Below are 24,800 nucleotides of genomic sequence, written 5' to 3' on the forward strand. Positions count from 1 at the left end.
CCGAAGTCCTAGTGGCAGTCACCATGTCTCCAAATCCATTATATTTTTTTAAAAAGTTGTAAACAGATTAAGTTTTTTAAGGGCTATGGGCATTGTGAGAAGTTAGAGAGGGTAGCAAGGAATAACCTCATCAGTTAAACTAAATGGATATTTTTTGACTGGCCACATTTTCCGCGATAGACCCCCATGGCAATCATTTCCTTTGTGTTTCCATGATAATAGCAATAACTACATAGCAATGATTTTGCATTACTATTTCTCTGAAAAAAGTCTGTGGTCTCCAGAATTGGTTTTTTAGCTCAAAAAAGTTGAGGAATCCTATGTTTTTGTCCTTAGTTTAGACAGCTTGCTATAGCAACATGCATAGTTCAATTATATATTGCGTATAAATGTAGGGGATTTTGGGGAGGGAGGCGGGAATCTGCAGCTTTCTACTTGACAATGAGAGCTTGTGTTTATGGACAGAATTTGCCCATTTAGAATGTGATATAAACTGTGTGTGTTTTTATGCAGCTCCATAATACTCTGGTTTTTTTTCATAATGTTTATTGTAAAGAAGTTTACAATCATTTTTTAATTAAAACAATTCTCTTAATCTTTAGTTGCCTCTTCTGCATTCATATTAAAAAACTCTGATAACTCAATATGTGTGAATATCTATTCTATAGCTATAGATAAAGTACACCTTTTTCTCCAGTTAATCTTATCCAATTTTTGAAGATTGTCTGGACAAGTCCCTGCAATTTCCTCGGCAATTTTTTTTCAGAAGTGGTTTGCCATTAATTAGCCTAATAAAATTTACCCTATGAAAATAACACAGGGGACATTGTTCAGAACCCACTATTTCCAATGCAGCTTCTTTATTTCATTCCTCTGGATAAAAGATGATGAAATCTTTTATTCTACAGTAGAATAATGTTACTATTGTTCCGTGTAGTAGTCTGGTTTGAAAATATTCCTGACATAATTTCTAAAGTTAAAGTGGGTATGTTGTTCACCTTTTCCAAAATATGGATTTAAGAAATATGGATTCCTTCAAGTACATGCCAGTTAGTGGTGGGTTCCGGATTCCGTTCCAACCTCTACGTTTGGAACGGCCTCGGCGTCACCCACATGGATGTGGGCATGCACGCATGTGTCCTACTTGCCTGCGATGCTTCCGCAAGCCTCTGCGACGCTCCAGCTGCTCGGCGGAGCGTTGCGCAGGCGCCGTACATGCCATGCACACACGTGGAAGCTGTCCAAACGCTTAAAGGACAGGTAAGGAGCTCAGGTGGGCGGGTTGGCCCTCCGGAGCACCGTACCAGAATGGTACCTGGTGCTCCGGGCAGGCTCCGGTATGCCCGTACTGGGGCGTACTGCTTGCAACCCACCACTGATGCCAGTATTACAGTATTAATATAATAATACATGAGAAAGTTGGTACTACTAGTTTACTGTTAATCTCATTAATTCTACTTACTAAATAATTTCAAAGATACTGAATGGGCTTAATAAAGGAATAATCAATACAAATTGCATTAAATTTAGGGTGTGGCTAACTAAGTATGTTTCACAAATTGTAGAATTATTCCTCTGTTTAGTCAAGTGTTAAAATATTCACAGCAATTCCTTATTTTCATAATATTCCTTTTGACAAAGATAACAGCCATTAAAAAAACCTAGTTCCCACCTGGCTAAACCCGACTTACAGGTTTTGTTGAGGAAAAAAAAATGCATGACTTAATTATTGAAATAGATCTATTAGAACTGTCCCCCAATCCACCTTGCCTGCTCCACCTACAGATGAACTCTGAATGACCTGTTTTATGCAAAAAGAATTGTAATAACTTGCACTAAAAGCTGCTGTAACGCTAAGTCTGCTTGGAAGACAAGAGCTTGATTCAGAAATGTGTATGATGACCCAGAAGAACGCTACTTTTGCTCGTACTTTTAATTATACGATGAATAAATAGCTAAACTAATACAATGTACAATTTAACTTATTTCCTTCGACTTAACAGAATAACAGCTAAGCAAAAGCTAATTAGGTTAGCTTTTGTTTGCTACCAATAGACAAGTGTAATCTATTGTCTACACTGATTTCATTGAAACAAAAATAAAAAATGGTGTCAACATAATTCACTCCATTCACCAGGTATTATTTTACAAAGAACAGCAATTTTATCTCTATCTCCATTTCTCTGGATAAGTTCTACAGTTTCATTTTTCTGAATAATACTATTAATAAAAATGGCAATGTTCATATTTTTATATTTTAAAATGCAACAGTGTTACATGAAAAGTTACAAAGCTTTATAGCTAGCTACTTGTTTTCAGTCAGGTAAAGGTTCCCCATGCACATTTGTGCTAGTCGTTCCCGACTCGGGGGGGGGGGGGCAGTGTTCATCTCTGTTTCAAAGCCGAGGAGCCAGCATTGTCCAAAGACGTCTCTGTAGTCATGTGGCCGGAACGCTGTGTGCATGGAACATTGTTATCTTCCCACCAAAGGTGGTTCCTATTTCTCTACTTGCATTTTTACATGCTTTCAAACTGCTAGGTTGGCAAAAGCTGGGACAAGTAATGGGAACTCACTCCGTTACACGGCGCTAGGGATTTGAACCTCTGAGCTGCTGACCTTTCTGATCGACAAGCTCAGTGTCTTAGTGACTGAGCCACCACGTACTTTGTTTTCAGTAGGTAACTCTAATAACATACAGGTAATCCTCTACTTATGACCATAATTGAGCGCAAAATTTATGTTGCCAAGTGAGATATTTGTTAGGTAGGTTTTGCTCCATTTTACGGTCTTTCTTACCACAGTTGTTAAGTGAAAGTTATTATGTTGGTGACAGGGCTGGCTTCCCCATTTACTTTGCTTGTCAGATGGTCACAAAAGGTGATCACATGACCCTGGCACACTGCAACCTTCATAAATACGAGTCAGTTGCCAGGTATCTGAATTTTGATCACATGACCCAGGATCACGGTGCCGGGGAAAGCAACTCCTTCCGCTGTGCTGTGGAGAAGAGCCACGCTGTGCAGGAGACTCTTTAGCGCTAGACTCAGGTCAGTGCGAGCTGCAGTCCCATTCCTCTCCTTCCTGAGCCAACATGAAGGGGACTGCGGCTCGTGCTGACCTGAGCCTAGCGCTGAGGAGTCTCCTGCACAGCGTGACTCTTCTCCACAGCGGAAGGAGTTGCTGTCACCGCCACCGTGATCCTGGGGCATTTTGCTTGCACGCGCAAGAAAGAGATGAAAGAGAAAAGGGGAGAAAGAGAGAGAGATAGAGAGAAATGAAAGAGAGCTGGAAGGATAGAATGGGAGAGGGGAAAGAGAGGGGAAAAATTAGACAAGGGGGAGAGGGAGAAAGAAATGAAAGGGAGCTGAAGGGAGAGAATGAGAAAAGAGAGGGAAACAAATCAGCGTTAAAGCCACCTCGTCCTCTCTCCCTTCCTCTCCACAACCTTCCCCCCCAAAGCTTTTTCCCAAATAATACCAGCAGCCATTTCATCTCCACCAAAGTAGATACATACACACATGCGTGTGCACCATACACACACACACACACACACACACACACACACCAAACAAAAAAATAAAATAAAAAATGGCAGAAATGGAGAAAGGAGTGAGACCTCCAGAAAATAAAAGAAGCAGGAAGCTGGCTCATCCTGTAAAAAGGGAAATCAATGAAGAGATGAAGGTACATCTCTGCGCTCCCCCTTTATTGTCATTGTATCGCAAGTGAGAAGGGAAGAAAAAGAGAAGAATTGAGTCACAGGAAGAATGAGCGCCCTCTACTATGAGGCTGGAGAACTGTGTGCCTCACCTACCTTAGGATTTTTTAGGCTTTTAACTCTCGCTTAATTCTGCTCGAGTGATCATAAAATGCCTAAAATGCCTAAAATGTCAGACTAGATGAGGCATGCAGTTCTCCTGCCTCATAGTAGAGGGCGCTTTTTAAGAGGCTTTTTTAAACAGTTAGGCAGTCATTCACGGTGAGGCAGCAGCTAGCTGGCCTCACCTCAACACTCGCCTTTTCCCTTTTACGTATTTTTTCTTTTCATGATGAGAGCGGTGAGGCTGTGCCTCCCCTGCCTGCATGTCACTGCTCTCATATTGATGGCTTCTGTGCTTATTTTTAATAATTCAGAATCTATATACTTACTTATTTGATAATGCTAGAGCTATATGGCTAGATATTCAGTAATAGTATTTCGTTTAGTTTCTGTGGCTTTCTTCGTTTAAATAAGTACCTAACTAAAGAGGCTTATGCTCATATGTAAATTAACATATGAGTTTTGGACAGCATCAGGGACAAAGATTCCCCTGCATTTCAGGCACGTTTTGAAGAGTGCTTTAATTTCCACTTTTTGAGCATGGGAAAATGTATTCCAAAGTTTGGGTCTATCTCTTGCATAAAACATGTCCTCAAAGGGTGCACTTCCTCATTTGTAAAATAGACAATTAAATATCTAGGTGCTACCAGTGGTAGCAAATGTGACTAACTGAACAGGGCATTAGTGCTTATAAATACTAGTAGACGTTGATGGTTATGATATGATAAGGAATGGAGCCCAAGCCCAAGATGAATATTGTATAGGTCATTTGGTGAAGGAATTGCTCCTGCCCCTTACATTTTATCACTCAAATAAATTCTGCAGTATGTTAATGCTAATGTTAATTATAATACCCTGCAAAAAGATGAAAGTTACCAGCCAGAGTTTGCTCAATTACAAGTGTATTTCCTTATAGCACATCTACCAATATACTAGTGTAAACATACACTTTCCTAAGAAAGAGATATGTGCCCTCAGCTTAAGGATAAAAGGAGAACAAAAGTTCTCAACAAAATTAAAACAAAGAATAATTCCATATTCTCTGAAATAAATACTGTTGATTGGGAGAAAAGTAATACCCATTTTTAAGCAAAACAGATTTTCAGGCTTACATAGGCATAACCACTGATTATGTATTAAGTCTAGAAGTATCTATTTTAAATTATATGAAAAAAAAGGTTGCAAATCTAAGTCAACATAACAGTCATAATAACAATAGATTTACCATAAATGTTATCAGATAATCAATTTGGTGTGGTGGTTAAGGCACTAGGCTAGAAAGTGGGAGACTGTGAGTTCTAATCCTACCTTAGGTGCAAAGGCATCTGGGCAACTTTGGGTCAGTCATTGTTTCTCCGCAGTATGAAAGAGGCAATGGCAAACCACTTAACGAAACTTTGCCAAGAAAACTGCAGGAAGTTGTCCAGCACAATCATCATCAGTTGAGACTGAATTGAAAGCACTGACTATGCCTGAGTGAGAGAGAGTGTGAATGTATGGGTGTATATTTATTCCAATCAATGCAAATGCTAATGTAGAATGTAGTGTATTTTCTTCACAATTTGATTATAAACAAATGTTTTAGAAAGAACCAAGACTGTATCATTATGACTTTTACATAAACTCTTTCACCTATAAAATACCTACCGTATTTTTCAAAGTATAAGACGCACCAAGATTTTGAAGAGGTAAATTTACAAAAAAAAGTTTTTGCAATCTGTAGACCTCCCAAACCCTCTGCATGCCTCAATTTTTGTGAAAAACAGGGCATGCAGAGAGTTTGAGAGGCCTGCAAAGTGCTCCTGGGAGCAAAAAACAGCCCATGTTTCATGAAAGCTGCCCCATTTTTGCCCCCCCAAAAGGGCATGCATAGCCTTTAGGAGGCTTGTAGAGTGCTCCTTGGGGCTGGAGGGGGGGGGGGAAACAAGCAAAAAATGGCCTGGTTTTTGCCCTCCCCCAGCCTCCAGGAGCACTTTGCTGGCCTCCCAATCCCTTTGCACATCCCTTTTTGTGAAGGGGCAGGTTTCAGGAGGCCAAAAATGCTGCATTCAGTGTATAAGATGCACCCAGATTTTCATTCTCTTTTTTTGGGGAAAAAGGTGCGTCTTATACTCCGAAAAATACGCGAATGCTTCTGAGAATGAATAATTCTAACAAAATTGTTATGAAAGCTCATGATCAAAAGTGAATAATAAAAGCTGTCAAGCCTAGAAACTATCTTTTTGGAATGAAAGGTGTTCTTTATCCAAGCAGTGCGATTCACAAGAGACTTAAATGTGCTGCAATCTTCCAGAACATAGAAAAGTGAACTCAAAAATTAAAGCATATTACATAATTCAGTCTTGAAATGAAACCTTTCTTCTCAAATTTTTATCTGGGGCACTTTAAAGATGATCTCAGGGGCACCCAAGGAGAAAAGTTCAAACTTCTAAGAGTGAACAACTATCCAGTGGAGAAGAATTTCAGCAGCCTGCCTCATCAAGTACTGACAAATGGAATGTGAGAACTGTTCCTTAGATGAAAAGAGACAGACAGAACAATTCAACTAATGGGATCACATTGAGCTAATGGGATCACTCTGACTTGCCTAGCTTCTGTAGGCATATGTCAAACTGCTAATGTTATTTTAAGGTCATTTCTTTTATTTGTATATTCACTGTCAGTCGGCCATGACTGACTTGGAGAATTTTGGGCAGTTAAAACACATCCACATACTTTTAAAGATGTAAGGCATAAAGCAAACTCCCTTAAACACATGTTGCTGAAAAGAATAGCACTGACATGCATACTGGAGCTCCTTTATTACATTCTTAGCTAACTTTTCTAGCATAAGTTTCTTTGATGACTATTTAAGTGTGAAGTTCAATATATGTACCGTAAAGATGCTACCAAAAAACCCTTTAACCTTCCCCTCAACACACAACACTACTAGTGTTGCAGCATGTTCTGAAACAGTGAAACATTTTTCGGAAACAGTGTGTAAATATAACCCAGTTTTGTGGAACAAATTCAATATTGGGCACGCATAATACTATGGCCAGAATAGAGACTGTACATTGTCTTGTTGGCCTGAAACTCCTAGAGTGCTAATAACTGAAGTGAGTTCAGTGCAGGTTTAAAAAAAGGCCCATGGAATATCAACCCTTCAGAGATTAGGGAAGCCCTGTTCCTGTTAGCCTTCATTAAGGCATTAAAGACCCAGTTGTCCTCCCAGGTGTTTGCTCTGTTTGATTAGTCATGTTCTGCTGGTAATGTTTGATGTTGTTCCTTATAGTTTGGATTGTGTTTGTGGTCTCGATTGTTAGGGTTTTGTTAAAACGGTGTTTCTCAACCTTGGCAACTTTAAGATGCATGGACTTCAAATTAGGGAATTCTGGGAAATGAAGTCTACACATCTTAAAGGTTGAGAAATACTACTGTCCTTGTTTTTAATCTTTGCATACTGCCCAGAGTACTTTATAAACTATACATTTATAAATTGTCTTAAAAAATCCACTTTTCCCAGAATGCTATATCTATTGATTTCCATCAATTTCGGGTGTTATTTAGGATTACTGTATATAAACCAAGAAAGTAAATATATGGAAGTATGATGCCAATGGGTTGTGGAACAACTGTTAGAATTTCCCATTTATATTATCATTTTGATTTTCAGAAAGCACAACCTACCAAACAGCTTGCATGCCTGCTGTTCTAACCACCAATTTAAGAACAACAGATTCATAATTTAATGTTTCATAATCCATTTCTGCCAGAATTCATTAACATTAATACGATGTATTTTAGTAGTTCTCAGGTGAAACATATCCAACTGATTTCAGGGGAAATAAAATCATACCTTTAATTTGCTTGGGAGTTATCAGTTTTGTTGAAACAAAACTTCCAATGATGAGAAAGTCAGATTGGGATAGAAGCCCCAATGATTCTTACATGAAATAAAATGCCAGAAATGATCTTGCTCATGCTATGTCCAGGAAGGGATTGCAGATTAGTTTCTCCACAATATTTATTTGGAATTAGTGGTCTCAATAATGCCATTTCCCCTCAGATCTCTTTTCTTTGGAAAGGAAATTTTAAAAAACAATCTGTTGGGATTAAGAATGCACCACATTGGATTGCTGTCCAATGATATCCAGTATTGGAAGAAACAAATAGGTCTCTTTTCCTGATTAGACAGCAATTTTAAAAATAACAACAAAATATGTTTTATATTTCAGTTATGATTCACAATGTGAGGTAATTTTAATCCTTTTGCTTCTCTAAGGAATTAAACTTCTATAATAAGTATATATTCGGAGCTTAGTTCAGAAACAAACTATACCACATATAATAAAAAAAAACTTACTGGATAAGCTAATTTAGCTGGACAAGTTAGCATTAATATGCATGTAAATCTTCAAAAATATTTCTACTAGTTCTTCAATTGTACCATTACCACATTTCTTCCTATTATTAAAATATAGAAACCAAGTATTTTCAAATACTTAAAAAATTATAAAATTATACATCTACTTAAAGTAGTTAAAGTTGCATGTTTTTGTACCTGTGGTGGTGTTGGGGCAACTTTAGAGAGGTTATTCAGTAATAACTTAGGGTCAGAGAACTGCACCCTGGAAACCTAAAGATCAGATGACTTCTATTATCTATAACATCGTTAGTTTTAATACCAGTATAGATTAGCTTTTGTGATACTATTGTTACCTTCTGTCTTGTAACAGTGGGCATACTATTGTGATTCCACACTGGCCTCCTTCTAAACCCTGCTTTTCTTTTTTTACTATTATCCTCTCAAAGAATTTGCTGAAGAATTTAAAGCAGCTTTTTCTGAAGCAACATAAAACCAATATGAACAAATCTGAGTTTCTTTCAATTTCACAATCTGTTAGCAACAGATTCCTCATTTACAGCAATGTAGAAACTAACATAGCGAATAATCTTACTTTGGGAGGGAGGGGGGGCAATAGAATCTACAGAATGATCATAAGCCTTGAAACAAGATATAAGAAATGACACAAATTTCACATCAGTTAAAGACCTCAAGTAAAAGTGTCATTCAAGAGTTATAGTTGATAAAAGCATCTTCAACTGAGTGTAGAAAGTTTTCATATTGAATGGCCCTTGTTGGAATGAAGGACTGATGTTGCTTATATTCCTGCCTCCATTTTCATACATTTATTTACACAAGCATGGCCTTTGTGAAGTCATGCAAATCCTTTGGAGATGCTATGTATTGGCCCTTGTACGTCCTCCCTCAGCTCTGACCACAAGAAAAGAGTGATGCCTGGGCAATTGAGGAAAGAAGTTTGGAGGGCAAGATGACTGATTAAAAAAAAAGAAATGCAATCCTCTGCAATTGTGCCTAAGGACTTTCAATATTCACAATCACATTTCATAGCCATGTGGGCAATCTTCTTTTGGTCAATGAATGGTCTTGATCTTTGAGCATAAAGTTGGGGGCTATACCCCCAGAATATACGATCATGGGCAGGTTAAAAAAATCAGTGGGAGCAAAAGCAACTTCCTTACTTCGGTTAGCTTCTCTATTGGGTTTTGTAGTGGGAAACTGGCAGTGAATGTTGAAAATCTCTCCTCTCCCTTCTCTGTTGCAGGCAGGTACGTAGCTGCTGCAGAGTAGAGGATGGAGGTAGGGAATGCATGAGGAACCCCGGTACAGTGGTTAGAATGCAATATTGCAGACAAACTCTGTCTGCAGTTTGGAGTTCAATCCTGAGATATTTCAGATTGATTCAGCCTCTCATCTTTCAGAGATCAGTAAAATGAGGACCCAGATTGTTAGGGGCAATATATTGACATTGTAAATATATTGCATTGTAAAGCCCAGAATGTGCTTCCCAGAGTGTGGGGTAGTACCTAAATCTAAGAGCTATTGCTATTGCTATTCTGATGAATGGCTGGTGCCATGAACCATTTCTCTATTGACTTTCTCCTTGCAAACTTCTCTCAAGGAAAGACTTTGGGAAGGTCGCAAGGAGTGCTGGCAGTCATTCCCCATCAATTTGTGGGAAGTGGTCAGGGAATGTTGAAAATGAGAATTATATACTGACAGTATTAGATATTAGGACTACTACTGACCTCCGCTCCTTCCGTGTCAAGCTCAAGACCCACCTTTTCCAAATAGCTGGCCTGGCTCGACCATAACTTAGTAACGCTCCTGATGGGTTTTTTAATTTGGTAATTTTATTAGGGGATTTTAAATTGTATTTTTAACTGTCTTTCACTTAAGTCCATCCTCCTCCATGCACATATGTATATGTCTCTGTTCTTTTGTATATATGTTTGTCTTATGTGTATTTTTTATCTGTTTGATTGTACGCCGCCCCGAGTCCTTCGGGAGAGGGTTGCGGCTAATCAAATAAAATTATTATTATTATTATTATTATTATTAGTACCGGTATGGTGGCGGTGCTGAGCAGACTCAATGCAAAGATGATGAAATGGCAAAAAAACAACAACAACCCCAAAACAAAAACAAAAAAGGAGTAATGAGTACCAGAACTATCTGTAAGATAGTTCATTTGAGATATCTTTGTTGACAAACTTTTGCTTTGTGATTCAGCATTTTGCACAATTGAAGACTGCAAAATATTATATGAGAGCTTTAGTAGAAAAAAGATTTTTTATGTATTTAGTATTTTCTCCTTTTTGTTAAGTTAAAAACTTATTAAGTAGTCACTTTTGGAGATGTTCTGGGAGTCACACACCAGGCTTTGGCAAGTTCTGGGTAGTTCTGGAACCTCAGGCTTGCCTACATTTTTTTAATGTCCCGAGATAGACATGAATATTTTCTGATCAATATCACTGGGGTATTCTAATGTACAAGAAAAGATAGATGCAGTTCAGACTTTTTAGATTTGGTATTTCTATTGGGAAGAATCAAGCCACTAGAATGGTTAGTGGCCATGAAAATATGATAAAAATCTAATTAAATGAATAAAAAGGAACGAGTCTGGGATATAACTTGATGATGCGGAGCAGTGTCCAGATAGGTGATAAGCTTTGAGGATGCTGCTTTGAATTCTTTGATGGAAGAGACAGAAGTGTACTAGATAAATAGGAATGGAATTGGAATATCGAGAACTTGTAGGTTTCTATGAAGGCACTAAGAAAAAGTTACTTAAAGGTGGGTAAGATTTTACAATTGTACAAACAAATAGTCAAAAATGAGAAATTTCAAAATCAATTACACCTCCTCCTCTAGTGATAAGGACTCCTGGGTAGAAATATTCATGCCAAACCGCTGAGGAAATCAGTTTTTTTAAATAAAATCTCACACAGTATAAAATTATACATACAGTAAAATAAAATCTCTCTCTCTCTCTCTCTCTGTAAAATTGATGGCAATATATTTCTTATATTAACTGGATATCTAACTACTGATATCTCTATCAAAATATTCAAATTCAATGACGTATAGTACCACAAGTGATTACTAATTTGGAGAAATGTGTAATACAACTAAAAATTAATTCTTATCCAAAATGGGATATTTGATCCATCTCTTGAACAACTAAACTGAAAACATACCTTACTGATCTGCAAGGGCAGACATGTCGGGAGGTAAAAAAAAGTTAAGATAGTGGCCATATGAGATTATTTTTGTGTGCTTGGCATGTGATGCATTTAAAAAAGTGGCAGAGTTTCAACTGTGTGGACCTAGATTCCAACCTGACATTTTTGTCAGCAGGTGCATCCCCGCTGATGCACTTGCTTATTGGTGTTCTCCAGATGCTTTGGATCACAATCCCATGACTTGGCTTGTTGGATAGCATTGAAAACAACTGAAATCTCAACTGCCAGGTGGAAAAGATCAAGTTATCCCCTAACACTAACTTATTTACGCCTACTCAGATGTAAGACTCATTGCATTCATAGTGAACTACTCCTAGGTAAAGGTTCACCTCCACATGCTAGTCGTTCCAGACTCTAGGGGGAGGTGCTCATCTCCATTTCAAAGCCGAAGAGCCAGTGTTGTCCGAAGACATCTCCATGGTCATGTGGCCGGCATGACTAAATGCTGAAGGCGCACAGAATTACCTTCCCTCCAAAGGTGATTCCTTTTTTTCTACTTGCATTTTTACATCCTTTCGAACTGCTAGGTTGGTAGAAGCTGGGACAAGTAGTGGGAGCTCACTCTGTTATTCAGCGTTAGGATTCGAACTGCCGAACTGCCAACCTTTCTGATCAACAAGCTCAGCGTCTTAGCCACCGAGCCACCGCGTCCCCTACTAATGCCTACTCAGACATAAGACTCATTTAATTCATCGTGAACTACTCCTAGGAAAGCGCAATTACTATTGTTACTTTTTTCTGCTTCAATACTATGATACTGTTAACAAATTAATAATTAAGAATAGTGGAAAACTGCTAGAAGAACAGCTTAATAAAGCCAATAACAGATTCATAGGCATAACATAGTCATGCAGATATTGAAAATTCAGGGACTTGTTGGAAAAGAAAGATGGAAAGACTGTAGAGATTCTCAGACACCCAGGTCATGGTTGTCCCATGAAAAAGCACCTTTGGAACAAAGATGGAAAGAGGGGCTTTATAACACCTCCAATGATTATTCATTCTGAATATGTCTTCCCCCCCATCTAGCATAATTGAGGAAGGCTGAACTCTGAGATTTTGGAGTCCAGCTGTTGAGGAGGAATAAAAAAAAGCTATTAAAACTGTTGGCATTTGGAAGAGAAAATCTATGGACCTGGGAAGGCTTGTCCCTCTTCCTGCTGATTCTCCTCGGCAAGTCACCTCCAATCTCCGCAGTAACAATTACAAGGGAAACACAGACTTGGGGACCCCATGTTCTTTTTGGAATTTCTATGTCTAACCTAACCAATACAAAAACAAACACTGAAAAGCCTGTTGTAATAAAAACACTTGTCTGCAGAGGTCACGAGGAAAGTAAGCCTTCAATTTTTCTGTCCCTTTTTGTAGCCATACAATAGCTAGCGTCTTAGTTTAATGTGCATTTCGCATGCCATATACCTAATCTAGAATTTAGTGCATGCAATGTTAGCAAATGAATAGAATAACTGACTGTTGAGATCTTCCCAGTCTTTTTCAAACATGATCGGAAACTTCCTAAGATTAAACTACATAAAAAGGGCATTGTGAACACTGTTTTTTAAAATATATCGTATTAAGATATAATTTAACACTTAGCACTACCTTATTTTTTCTTCACACCATTTCAGTTGTGCTGTATCAAGTTGCGCTAGGTTACATTCTTTCATATTAACAGAATGGAGACATATCACATTGTGTCCCACAGTAGAGAGTAGTTAACAAAGACCTCCTCTTAATGGGAAAGGAGAAAAAGATTATTCCTTCCCAGCGTTTAGCCTCCCACCTTGCATAAGTGTGAAGGGTCTTTTGTGGAGCATTCTAAAGAATAAAATGAGGCTGTCAAGTCCAAATACCATTTCTATTGTATATAATACTTTTTCTTTAATCTATGTATGTTTTTGCAGTAAATAATTTTCATCCTTGTTCTACAAAGTGATCTCCAAAATGGTATGAAGATAGACACACATACAGATAGAGTAAAGAGAACAGGACTAAATAACCACATTGACACATTCATTTCAGTGTGAGCAAATTTTCTAGTTTTATATGACCCCACCCCTTTGCTGAATAGCAACAGCAGTTAGACTTCTATACAGCTCCACGGTGCTTCTGTAAACTCTCCAAGCACTTTACAAATTTCAGCATGTTGCCCCCAACAATCTGGGACCTCATTTTACCGATCTTGGAACACTGGAAGGCTGAACTCCTGGCTGGGGGAAGAGTTAGCCTGCAGTACTGCATTCTAACCACTGTGCCATCATGGCTACTAAAGACAAGGATGGGGATGTTCCCCTATTGGAGGAGCATCTCAAGGTTTAGTCTTCAGGGTTTTGACTACTTTAGCAGCTATTGTTTCCAGGCCAGGGATGGAGTTGCAATAATCCTGCATGAGAGTTTGCAGCTATTACATACTTGACTCCACAGATGACTGGTATAAATTGGGCTGTGGAGACAAATTAGGGAAATGATTGATGGGATCTGAAAAGACTCAGGAATTCATAGCTTTCTTAGTAACAATAGGCATGTTCCAGTAGTAGCACTACTCATTGTTTTGACCTAGGCTTCCTGATACAGTAAAAAGCACATGCTTAGTCCCCAAAACCCTCTTTTTATTTCAAAGGTTGTGAATTATCTTCATTCACAGCCCGTAATGAGTCCCAAATAGTTGTAGAGTTCTACAGTAGGCTGCCAAAGTCTTTCAAGATAAGGCTGATAAGCACCCACTTTTATCTTCCTTGAAATGCTGCTAAACACTTAATTGGCAATTAGCTTGGCAAGGCCACATGGAGCAAAGAGTTAAAACGGAGCTTCAGAAGGTAAACTGACCAGCATGAACCAAATTGTTTCGTGCAAAGGCTCATGTGCTTTTGCTCCTCCTTTATGTCCTGTGGGAGGGGCCAATCACCTGCAAGCCTTACTCCCGAGTCGTCTCTTCTGTCTTAACTGTTCTTGCCTTCTGGCAGCTCTACATGTGCGTGCACTGGGAACAGGGGGAGCCTGTTCCTTTGCTGCGCTGCTGTCCGACTCAGGAGGCTCCGGAGGCAGCACATAACTCCTAGATGGCCCTGCCCCCCCCTGCCTCTGACCCAGAGCCCTCGTCTGAGCCTTCCCCACACTCCAGGACTGGCCCATGTTCCTCCCCAACTTCCTCACTGTCCAACTCTGCTACCAGCTCCGCAGGCCGCTGGTGGACCACAATACTCATGTAGGTGACTACAAAATGATGCGGTCATTTTCTCTGAGTAAAGGGCAAGCAATTTGGATATGGAAGATATTATCATCAGTTCTTTGCTATAGTTAGATCACTTCAGTAGCTCAATGGCATATTTAGCTTCTGCTAGAATGTCTGGTTTCCAAGACTATGAACTACCCAGAGTACTGTGAATGAGAGTAGATATAAACTTTGTAGTAAAAATAGGTTTAGTCTGGCAAGATTCTGTCTATAGGGTGAGAGCAAATAAGCAACTGAATTTTGGCTAGATTGTTCTATGTTGTTCTTGCAGAAATAGCAAACTTGTTTATTTCTTTCTTAAGAGCTAGTAGCAAAGCATGGTATTTTTCTTAAACCATCATTTTGAAAATTAAGTAATCTGTGAATAGATATTTTCTGGGCATGCATCAAAAGATTGTAATGAAAAAGGGCATAGGTCCAGGGAACTGGCTGGTAAATTAAGTGAGCAACTTGCTGAGACTTGTGCATGTGGTCATTTCAATGGCTAAATCATTTTTAAAGTCCAGAGTCTGTTATGATAATGTTCAAAAGTAGCTCAAACAGACACCTCCCTAATTCACTGGACTATAGGAAGCAAGGGAAAGTACAGCCAAATCAGATTCTATTCTTACATCCAATCTTAAAAGTAGTTTTAGCCTTCCTATGAAATTAACTATCTATCTATCTGGACTATCTAGTGGGACTGACTTAAACCAACAGAAGAGTGCAGTCTTTGAAAGAAGAAGGACACATACAAAGCCCCTATTTTCAGCTTGTTAAAGGACTGATATGTTAAAACAATGAATTATTAAATCATTGTTAAAGCAAAACTGCCCAGATTTCTCACATGCACACAGAACAGCTTCCAAAGCAACTGCATGAGCCTTGCAAAAGACATGGCTGCTTTAATAATCCAAGAGAGGCTTCTTACATTCTCCTGTGCATTACAAAACACCTCTTTCAAAGGCTTTGTATGTTTTAGATAAAAATAACAACCCCACATTCTATGGGATTAATCATTCTTTTTTTAAAAAAAGCCTATAATATATATTATTTTGCAATATTTTTATGATTTTTTTGGTTCCATTTTTTGTTCCCTTTGACAGGAAGAAGGATTATAATTTACCTGTCTATCCAGTTTTTATTATTTGCATTAATCATTGCCAAGAAAATACAGCAGTTAGAAAATTAGAATATTTTAACTGGCAATATATATAGTTTATGGCAGTTATGCAAAGTATTTTTTTAGGAATAGTTCTCCATTATTGAATCAGGTTAATAAAATCTTTTCATGACTAATAATAAACAGAATGCATTTCACTAAGACTCAATTTTTCACAGAACTGGGGTAGCCCCTCTTTTGCACTGTTTTATACTACTACTTTTCTTCTTACACAAAAGAGATTGTATTAATTTTTTTAGAAATCTTATTTTTTTTTTAAAAAAAAATTACATTTAAATTTAGAATTACATATTCTTGGCTTTCCTGTCATAAATTGTCCTTGATGATAGCAAGTTTCATTTGGTCAGTGGACAGACAGAGTGAAGAATATATCTGATTTGTATATTTAAAGCTTTGATGTATATCCTATGCTTTAACTAAGGTTTGGCAAAGTCTACCAGAAAATTTTAAGTGATTCTGCTCTGAATCATTATTCTAACAGAAACAGAAACAGCATTTTGTTAAGAGTTGAATGGGTACCTAATCCATTACCCACAATGCCAATGAAGTACTGCCATTCTGAAATGATGAAGAGAATTTAAAGGACAGGTCACAGACCCGGCTGCATGAGTATTGTACATATCCCACACTTCTTTTAAAATTATGCTTAGAGTTCCTAAGGAAGGTAGTTATGGCATTCTATCTCTGGCAGCTGCCCCAGAATAATTCCTGCTGTTGCCAAATTGTGCTGAAAAACCTGTCTCATACACCTGCACATTATGTGCAAATAGAGCTCAAAGATATAGCTTAAGGATGTCACATACAGAAAGACCAAGACCTGTTATTTATTGTCCCAAAGTCTAGCATATGGAATCATGGGCTTACATTACAGGGAGGCAAATTCCAGTTGAGTCATGGAAAAGTTCATTACAATAAGAGCAGCTCAACATTAGAATGACTTGGAAGAGGCATTTTTCCAAACATTAAAATCACAATTACAGCTTTCTATTATCGGTATTTCTTTTTTCTGATTTCGGGTTTTCCCTTTTCCATTGTATTATCATATACATATTCTTCTTTGTTTCATCCTTTCTCATTTTTACAATATATACATCTATTTACAATATTTCCATCTCTATTGTTTTCTAAGTATGTGCCATCTCTTTTCATTGTGTTTGCAATGTGTTCCTTATGCATTGATTTTACATCTCTTTTTGAGTCAGTTATACCACCTGTTCCATATCTTGTAGTACTCTGTTTCCTCTATAATTTGTATACCAATACTGAGCAGAGAATTAGACCAAGTGACTTAAATCGATGATTTTTTGGATTCTTTAAACATGCCAAACATTTAAAAAAGCACTTTCTGAAATCTATGAATAGATTTCAGTTTGAAGAAAGAATAGTTTATGGTTATGGTTTATGTCTATGTCCATTGCCTGTAAACCAACATATTAATTGATGCTCTTGCAAACAATTTGTAATCAAGGCAAGATGACATCTCTTTGGAAGTTTTTATTTAATTGTTATAGATTTGAAGCAATGCCTTTTGATAGTGAATTAAAATGTTAGCTGTTGTTATTATATTGCATTTTGACTTATTGTCAATAGAATCTCAGCCAATGTCCCAGAAAAATAGACCAATTGGAATTTGAATTGGAATGGATAACAAGCCAGACATGTATGTATATATGTGGCTAAAAGCTAACATTCATGAAACTCACTATTGATTTAACTAACTATTTTGTCAGAGGCAAGCTATATATTCCCAATGTAACTGTGGGATAAAACATCAGTGGTTCTTTATGTATTTGCAAAATGTTTTCTAGGTAAGAAAATTAAAATATTTTTTCTTTCTCATTTTTGTTATGATCCTAATCTTAAGCAGCAGACATAAACTGAGAAAATTTGAATACTGAAAAGGGGAAGATATTTGAATCTGCTATATTGGTATGTTAAGTAACAGCCCTGATGCTGACTGACATTGGCAATCTGTAACCTAAGATCTGCAAACCAGAGGTCCCCCAAAATTAACCTCCAGTCAAAGAAATTATGTTACATCAGAAATGCTTCCGACTCTTTGACACTTTGTTCAATGGCATTTGGAATACAATAGGCTTGAAAAGTGCCATCCATATAGATTTCAAGATACAGCTTTGTCGGGCTGAAATGATATTAAAAGGAAATATGGATGTGGACTGGAATTCTGGAATATTAATTCATTTTTGCTGCATTTGTAATCTTTAAGAATAATATTGCATTATTTTTCCACATTTACAATTGTACTGTAAATTGCCCAGAGTCGCTTTGGATAGAGAGATGGGCTGAATATAAATTTAATAAAATTATATATATATAGAATGACATTACCTGTAATAAATACGAAGGGTCTGCAGTTCTTCTTCTAGATTTTTATACTGATGAATAGCAGCTTCTCTCTCTTGTTGCATAGCAAGCAATTTTTCCTATGAAAGAGCAGAAATAGAATAAAGAAGGTGTATTTTAAACAATGGAAAAAAGTACAATTTTACAACAGATGGCACTATGTTTCATTTCAGCAGCATAGAGAATAGAAAATCTTAGAGATTTTCTGAGAAATAAATGTAACTTTAGTATAGTGGAATCATAGGTAATTGTGCCTTGGGAGTCAAATGTAAGAAGGTATGTTATACTTGTCCCAAATCCATTAGTAATCAACCATGTACCCCTAAGGAACCTGTGAATAGGATATCACATAACAAATCTTTTTCACTGATTCTGTTCAACAATCTAGAGGCTGTGCATAGTCAAAGTCTTTGGTATACATTGCTACTAGCCACTCAGAAACTCTAGCTATTCCAGAATAATTTGTTTCCATTATTCTTTTTATATAACTTAAACATAAGATCTCAGAAGAATTGAAAATATATAATCAGTCACAAGAAATGAGTGCAGTATAGTAATTAAGGTATTGGACCAGGATGTATTCAAATTCATTCTTAGCCATGGATATGACTTTGGACTAGTCATTCATAAGGTTGCTACAGTACAGATAAAATTAAAGGAGTTCCACCCCCAACCCCCGCTTCCACCTGCCCCATATATTGCCTTGGGCTCTTGGAGCAACACATGAGGCAAATCTAGTAAACAAACAAACAAAAGTGCATGATATTTTATAACAGGATACAGAAAGTTAGAAAAGCAACACATATTGAACAGGAATCCATGTATTGTAGATCTAAACTTTTGTAGAATTTTCTAACCTGTCTAAGGTGGAGAGGAAGGTGGCCAGGGTAGGAGTTCCATAAGATTGGTGTTATTCCGCCAGTTCTTACTGGTTCTAATCGGTAGCGGCAGCTGGTGGAGGCTCCGCCCATGCACACCGATTAAATGCGCGACCCTCTGTGTGCTCACATTTGTAAACCGGTAGCGAAGGTAAGTGAATCCCACCCAGGGGCGGGTTCCTGCCAGTTCTAACCTCTTCTATAGAAGAGGTTCCACAAATCTACAGTGCCATTTATAACCGGTTCCAGCTCCCTCCCCCCACCTGTCCGCACATCATCAAGATGAAGAACGAGAGGAGGAATTCTGGGAGTTGAAGTCCACAAGTCTTAAAGCTGTCACGTTTGAACACCCCTGGGGTTATTTTTCTAAAGGGTTAGGGGAGCAAGGCTCTTGTAACTTGACAGCTTTAAGACTTGCATGCTTCAAATGCCAGATTTTCTGACCCAACATTTTGATTGCTAAGCAAGAGCGTTGTTAAGTGAGTTTCACCACATTTTACAAGTTGGCCATGTCCACCCGGTCACATGGCCGGCAAGCCACTCCCACAAAGATGGCCACACCTACAGAAGACGTTCTAAACATTTTTGAAACCCACCACTGATCCCACCACTGGATCCTATCCTATGCAACCCTCCACAAAATAAATAATGGATCAGGTCCTCTGAGAAAAAGCTTAATTTACAGTTAAACACAAATGTGGAAAAACAAACCTTCAAGTATCTGGCACTGAAATTACATAGCCTTTAAAGGCCATCTTCAGGAGATTCAGACACCAATGAACAGTGAAGGTTTAAAATCAATATAAGACCTCTGAGGAACTAATCAACTTTATCAATATCAAGGGAGTTCCATTTTGTGTTGCTTGAAGTTTTCAACTATTCAAAAGCAGCTGTACCTGCAGTATAACTTCTAATAAGCTGCTAGAATCTATCTGGGAACAGTATAATAATATTATGAAAAAAACTATTACAGCCAGAGCATTTTGATTCTTTCTCCCTTTAGCATGGTCATCTTTCTATTTTGTCCTAGCCCTCGAGATTTATTTACAATACAGAATATATTTAGGTAGGGATGATTAGATACAGGTATAAAGTAGGTTTGGGAATTGGAGTACTTATGTGTAAGAAAATGTTGATTCTAAATCAAACCTGGGTATTTTATGGACCCCAAGTCACATCCATACATCCCTTTGGCTGTCCCTGTCCAACCCATATGAAGTCAATCAGAAATTAGAAATCAAATGTAAATAAGTGTATGCCATGCATGCAATACAACTGCATTGTTTTTATTTTGGAGGCGACTGCTTTTTTTTTTTAAATTGCAAAGGTGTGTGAGTGTGAGCCTATGCACTTTCACAGCCTGGACTTGGTCCTCCACAACTGTCCTGGTTTCTCATGTGCCCCTTTAGGAAAATTAAAGCTCTAAATACAGTGGCACCAACTTCCTATCACAAGTTCCTTTATTGATGAGTTTCGGTGATACGATTCTTCCAGAGTTCTAACAGGCAAATCTTGATTCCTGGCATTCAGCAGTTAAAATTCTGCTCATATGCTGAGCCGTTTAAAGTTTGAACCTGAAGCTGCTTTTAGACTCGTAAACCAAACATACAAAACATGAAAATGTTAACCAACCCAAGCTATTTTCTGCAATTATACTGTACATTGCTAAATAACCTTCTTAAATATTGGGGAAAGCATGCCTGAATCAAAGTGGGTGGGTTGTTCCAAGAGGCCAATAATTAACCGTCCCTGATAATTTTCAGTGTACTGTGAAGTGCAATTGAAAGCTAGACTGGGAGGAAATGTTTGTGGCAGACACTCCCACTCAACAAGAGATTACCAGCAAAATTCTTTAGAGAGGTATCACACCTGATACCCTTTTAGGATAAAGGTCAGGAGACATAAATTCTGACCCTCTTTTAGTTTACAGTATACACTTACTGACCTGGCAATACTTCAGAAGAATAGTTCCCAGATTACAGCAACAGAAGAGAGAAAAGAATTGGGGTAAATGGATTGAGGCATAACAATAAAGAAGGGGGGGGGATCCTAAACTTGCCGTAATCTTCTCAACATAGGAGTGAAGCATTGAGTGAAACAGAAAAAGCAGGGAACTTTCCAATCTAGGAGATAGGCGCATGATATTAGTAAGAGAAGTCTAGCTCATATTAAAAGCAGTCAAGCTTCTACCACTGCAGAATAAATATGCTGAACCTAGGGAATATACAGAAAATTAGATATTAGAAAACAAGACAGACTAGAAGGCTTCTCTTTTACATTTTTCAAGAAGAATTTGATTTAATTCGTTTTTGTGAGAGCATTACTTTCCCTTTGAATTGGTAAAACTTAAGATACAAATTCTTCTTAGTTGTTGTCTGGGCAACTAAGAAAGATTCAAGGAAAGTGTAGTGGAATTTATCAGACAACAATTTCTGAATAATCTATATTTTAAAATATAGACATCTGAAAGATCATTTGAACACCGGTTTGACTTAAGAGGTTTTAGAATTTGGAATTACAGCTTTCTATGGCCTGACAAAAATGCAACACGTACAGTTATTTTCTTATGTATCCGTACAAATATATTAACAGTATAGGATCCTTATTTTAGTTTAAAAGTTAGATAAAATAAATAGTCTGGGTGGGGATCTTTACAAGGTCTCAGTTCAGACACACAAGCAGTAACCACTACAAAGAATTTTTCCATCTTCCACAAAGCTAAGATATAAACATGTCACCCACTGTTTTTAAGGGAAGAACTACATTACGTTTACATTTCTCTCAACCTTACAGTATGCAAAAGATATACCATTGTTTCAGTATTCAAAAGCAGCAATAATATTTACCCTACATAATAAATATGTAATATATACCTTAATTATCTAATAGCAATAACTGTGAAAGTAATAACTTTCAACCAATATAACAGTGAGAAAAGGAGATGATGCTATAAAAAAACAAATACATTAGGTTAGGTATTATAAATGATATATCAAGTAATGTTATATTTATTGCTATATAATATAAAAAGGCAGAAACAGCAAATATATGACGAAAGTTACATTCAGTAAGTTACGGCAACATTTATTTACAGATAACAGATTATGTAAAAGTATTAATGAGAAATCATTTAATTCTTAATCCATGATTCCTGTAGCCACATCTATCTAAGCATGTGGCAGTTTTTCCTTATTACAGAGGAGTTTTGTATCATCTTCATAGCTTCCATAACCCTGTCAGTGTTATCATCATAAAAATAGCTTCTATAACCCTGTCAGTGTATAATCATAAAAACAGGTCAGGGTGTCTTTAAATACTTTTTACTTCGGTCAAATACATGATCAAGTTAACCCAATTAGCAACATTAAAATTATTACCCTGGTTCAGGGCCAGCTTTAGGCATTGGTATAGGGCTACAAAACTGAGTGGATGCCAACTCTACTCTCTTTCTGAATCATTTTAAAAATCCAAGTCTTTGTATCAATGGGAAGTGGCAGCATTAGTCAATGTTGCCTAGATTGCCATATGCCCTTCAGATGGCACTGTGCTTGTTAGCAAAAGTACAACATAGGCAAAAACTGTGAATCATTTCAAGTATGCAACATTCTTGCCCAAACTCAAAAGAGCACCAACAAAGCGTGCACTTAAGAAAGCAGGTGGGAGCCAGGTATATCCTGCAAGCAAATATATATTTTTGCCTTGCCATAGAACCATGCATTTAAATACCTGTCATCTTTTGCCTCTTCTCTGTAAAGTTATTCTTCTTCTTCCACGGCCTGACACAGTTATACATTCTTATAGGCCTTCTACAGTATTCCCTGATTTCCCCCATCTGACCCTTCTCAGCTTTCCCTTTCTGTTCCCTCCTACTGCTTCCCCTTCTCTCCTAAGCCTTTTAAAAAAAATCATATAAAATCATTGCAGATTTTTAAAAAATGTTAAAAATACTACAACTTTAAGGTAACAAAATTCATACAATAGTCAAATATAAGCAATAAGATAATAAAAAGTACAAAATGAATTCTGCCCCACCCATTTGGGAGTGTGATTGTGCAGTCATCAACATACGTAATCCTCATAATGACCACAAAGTGACTGTTAATACATTTCTGTCCTAGTGCTGAATGAATTAGAATGGAGACAATGAAAGGGATATAGTGTTCTATCTAAATGCTGTAAAAAAAGACCTGTAAATTGTGCTTTTCTATACATCTAAGAGGTCACAGTGTATGACAAAAAAACTTCAACAGAAACTGATTTCTTTATAGAGATTGTATAGATTAAAATTCCAAGTTCCAAAATAGTTTGTTACTTGGGACATACCTTGAGTAAAATACTTTAATCTTACATAAGAAAAAAACCAGGAAGACCTCCAGAAGTGGCTATAGTTATGGAAACCCTCACCTACGTTTACATCTACCGGGTACAATAATGTCTTGGTCATGATGAAGTTATAACATTTTTAATATTCTGCCTTAGAGCAGCTGGTGATGTAATGTTTCTCTATTGTGAGCTACCATGGTCCGTTGGAGTTGGGTGGCATCCAAACTGAATAAATAAATAAAAAGAGGTGTGACATAATGTTATATAGAGCTCCAAATGTAGTGTGAGATAGAACACCACTGAGCTAATTAGAAACAGTTACCACAATGCTATTGAGTTTAATTTATAGTAAACACAAATTGCTAGGGATTTTTTTAAAAAATTCCAATCCGAAAATTTCTATAAAAAGAAGAGTTAAAAAGTAAATTAAGCTGGAAATTTCAGAGAACTAAATTTTTAAAGGATACTCAACAACACCATAATTGCAAATCAACAAGAATGCATACTATGGTTATGAAAGTTAACATCAAATCTATGGTTACTTGCATGATTAATGTTCCTTTTCAAAGATACTGTTGCAGAGTGAAAATGTTGTCCAAAGAAGAAGACTCAAAGAAGAACGTAAATTTTCATCAATTTGGCATGCAAAAAGAGATTTTGAGATTTGAGCTTATGTTCAATGACACGAAAAACCAAAACGAAAAACAATTGTTTAAAAATAATACATGCTGGGAGCTGGGTAAGAAGGTTATAAACCATTAGGTAGCAATATCCCTTAGACCTATATATCGTTTCACAGTGCTTTACAGCCCTCTCTAAACTATTTAAAGAGTCAGCATATTGCCCTCCAAAATCTGGGTCCTTATTTTACCAATGTTGGAAGAATGAAAGGTTGACTCAACCTTGAGCCGTTCAGAATTGAACTCCTGGAGTAAGTAGTGAGTTAGCCTGCAATACTGCATTCTAACCACTGCACCACCATGGCTCTTATGATGATGATGATAAGGTTAAAGGACATGAAAAAATTTCAGATGACACTAAATTTTCACTACAGCAAAAGTTGCAGGGCTATATCAGTTTCAGTATATCATTCAGAGTTCAAAATGAGTTGGGGGGAATAGGATAGGATGCATGCTAATGTACATTCATGTCCTTGGGACTTCCCATAGGCATCAGTTTAGCCAATGAGAAACCAAATGCAAATACAGACATTGTTTAGTTTAATCTAGCATAGCATATTTTGCCATAATGTCATAACATTATGGAATTAAAATGCTCCTACCTATACTACCTATACTTTTATCTAGGTTACTTTCTACTTACTAATCAGCTAGTCATGAATCAGATCTTGGTTGTATCTGATCACACCAAATGGACCTATTGTAGATCTGTGTGCTATTTTCATACAAATATAGAATTTGAGTTGGAAA

At 37.3% G+C, this 24,800-nt stretch overlaps 1 protein-coding gene across 2 annotated transcripts in view; it reads right to left on the reverse strand.

Annotated features, from left to right (window-relative positions):
• The window catches only part of MIPOL1 (mirror-image polydactyly 1), a 215,445-nt gene that overhangs the window by 36,820 nt on the left and 153,825 nt on the right, over positions 1–24,800 (reverse strand). For both annotated transcript variants that reach the window (XM_081968555.1, XM_081968556.1), the window contains exon 10: positions 18,155–18,249. In XM_081968555.1, coding sequence (XP_081824681.1) covers positions 18,155–18,249 — 95 coding nt within the window. The remainder of the gene's footprint in view (positions 1–18,154; positions 18,250–24,800) is intronic.

Source organism: Natrix helvetica (genome assembly GCF_964273705.1).
Source record: "Natrix helvetica genome assembly, chromosome: 1".
Lineage (NCBI taxonomy): Eukaryota > Metazoa > Chordata > Lepidosauria > Squamata > Natricidae > Natrix > Natrix helvetica.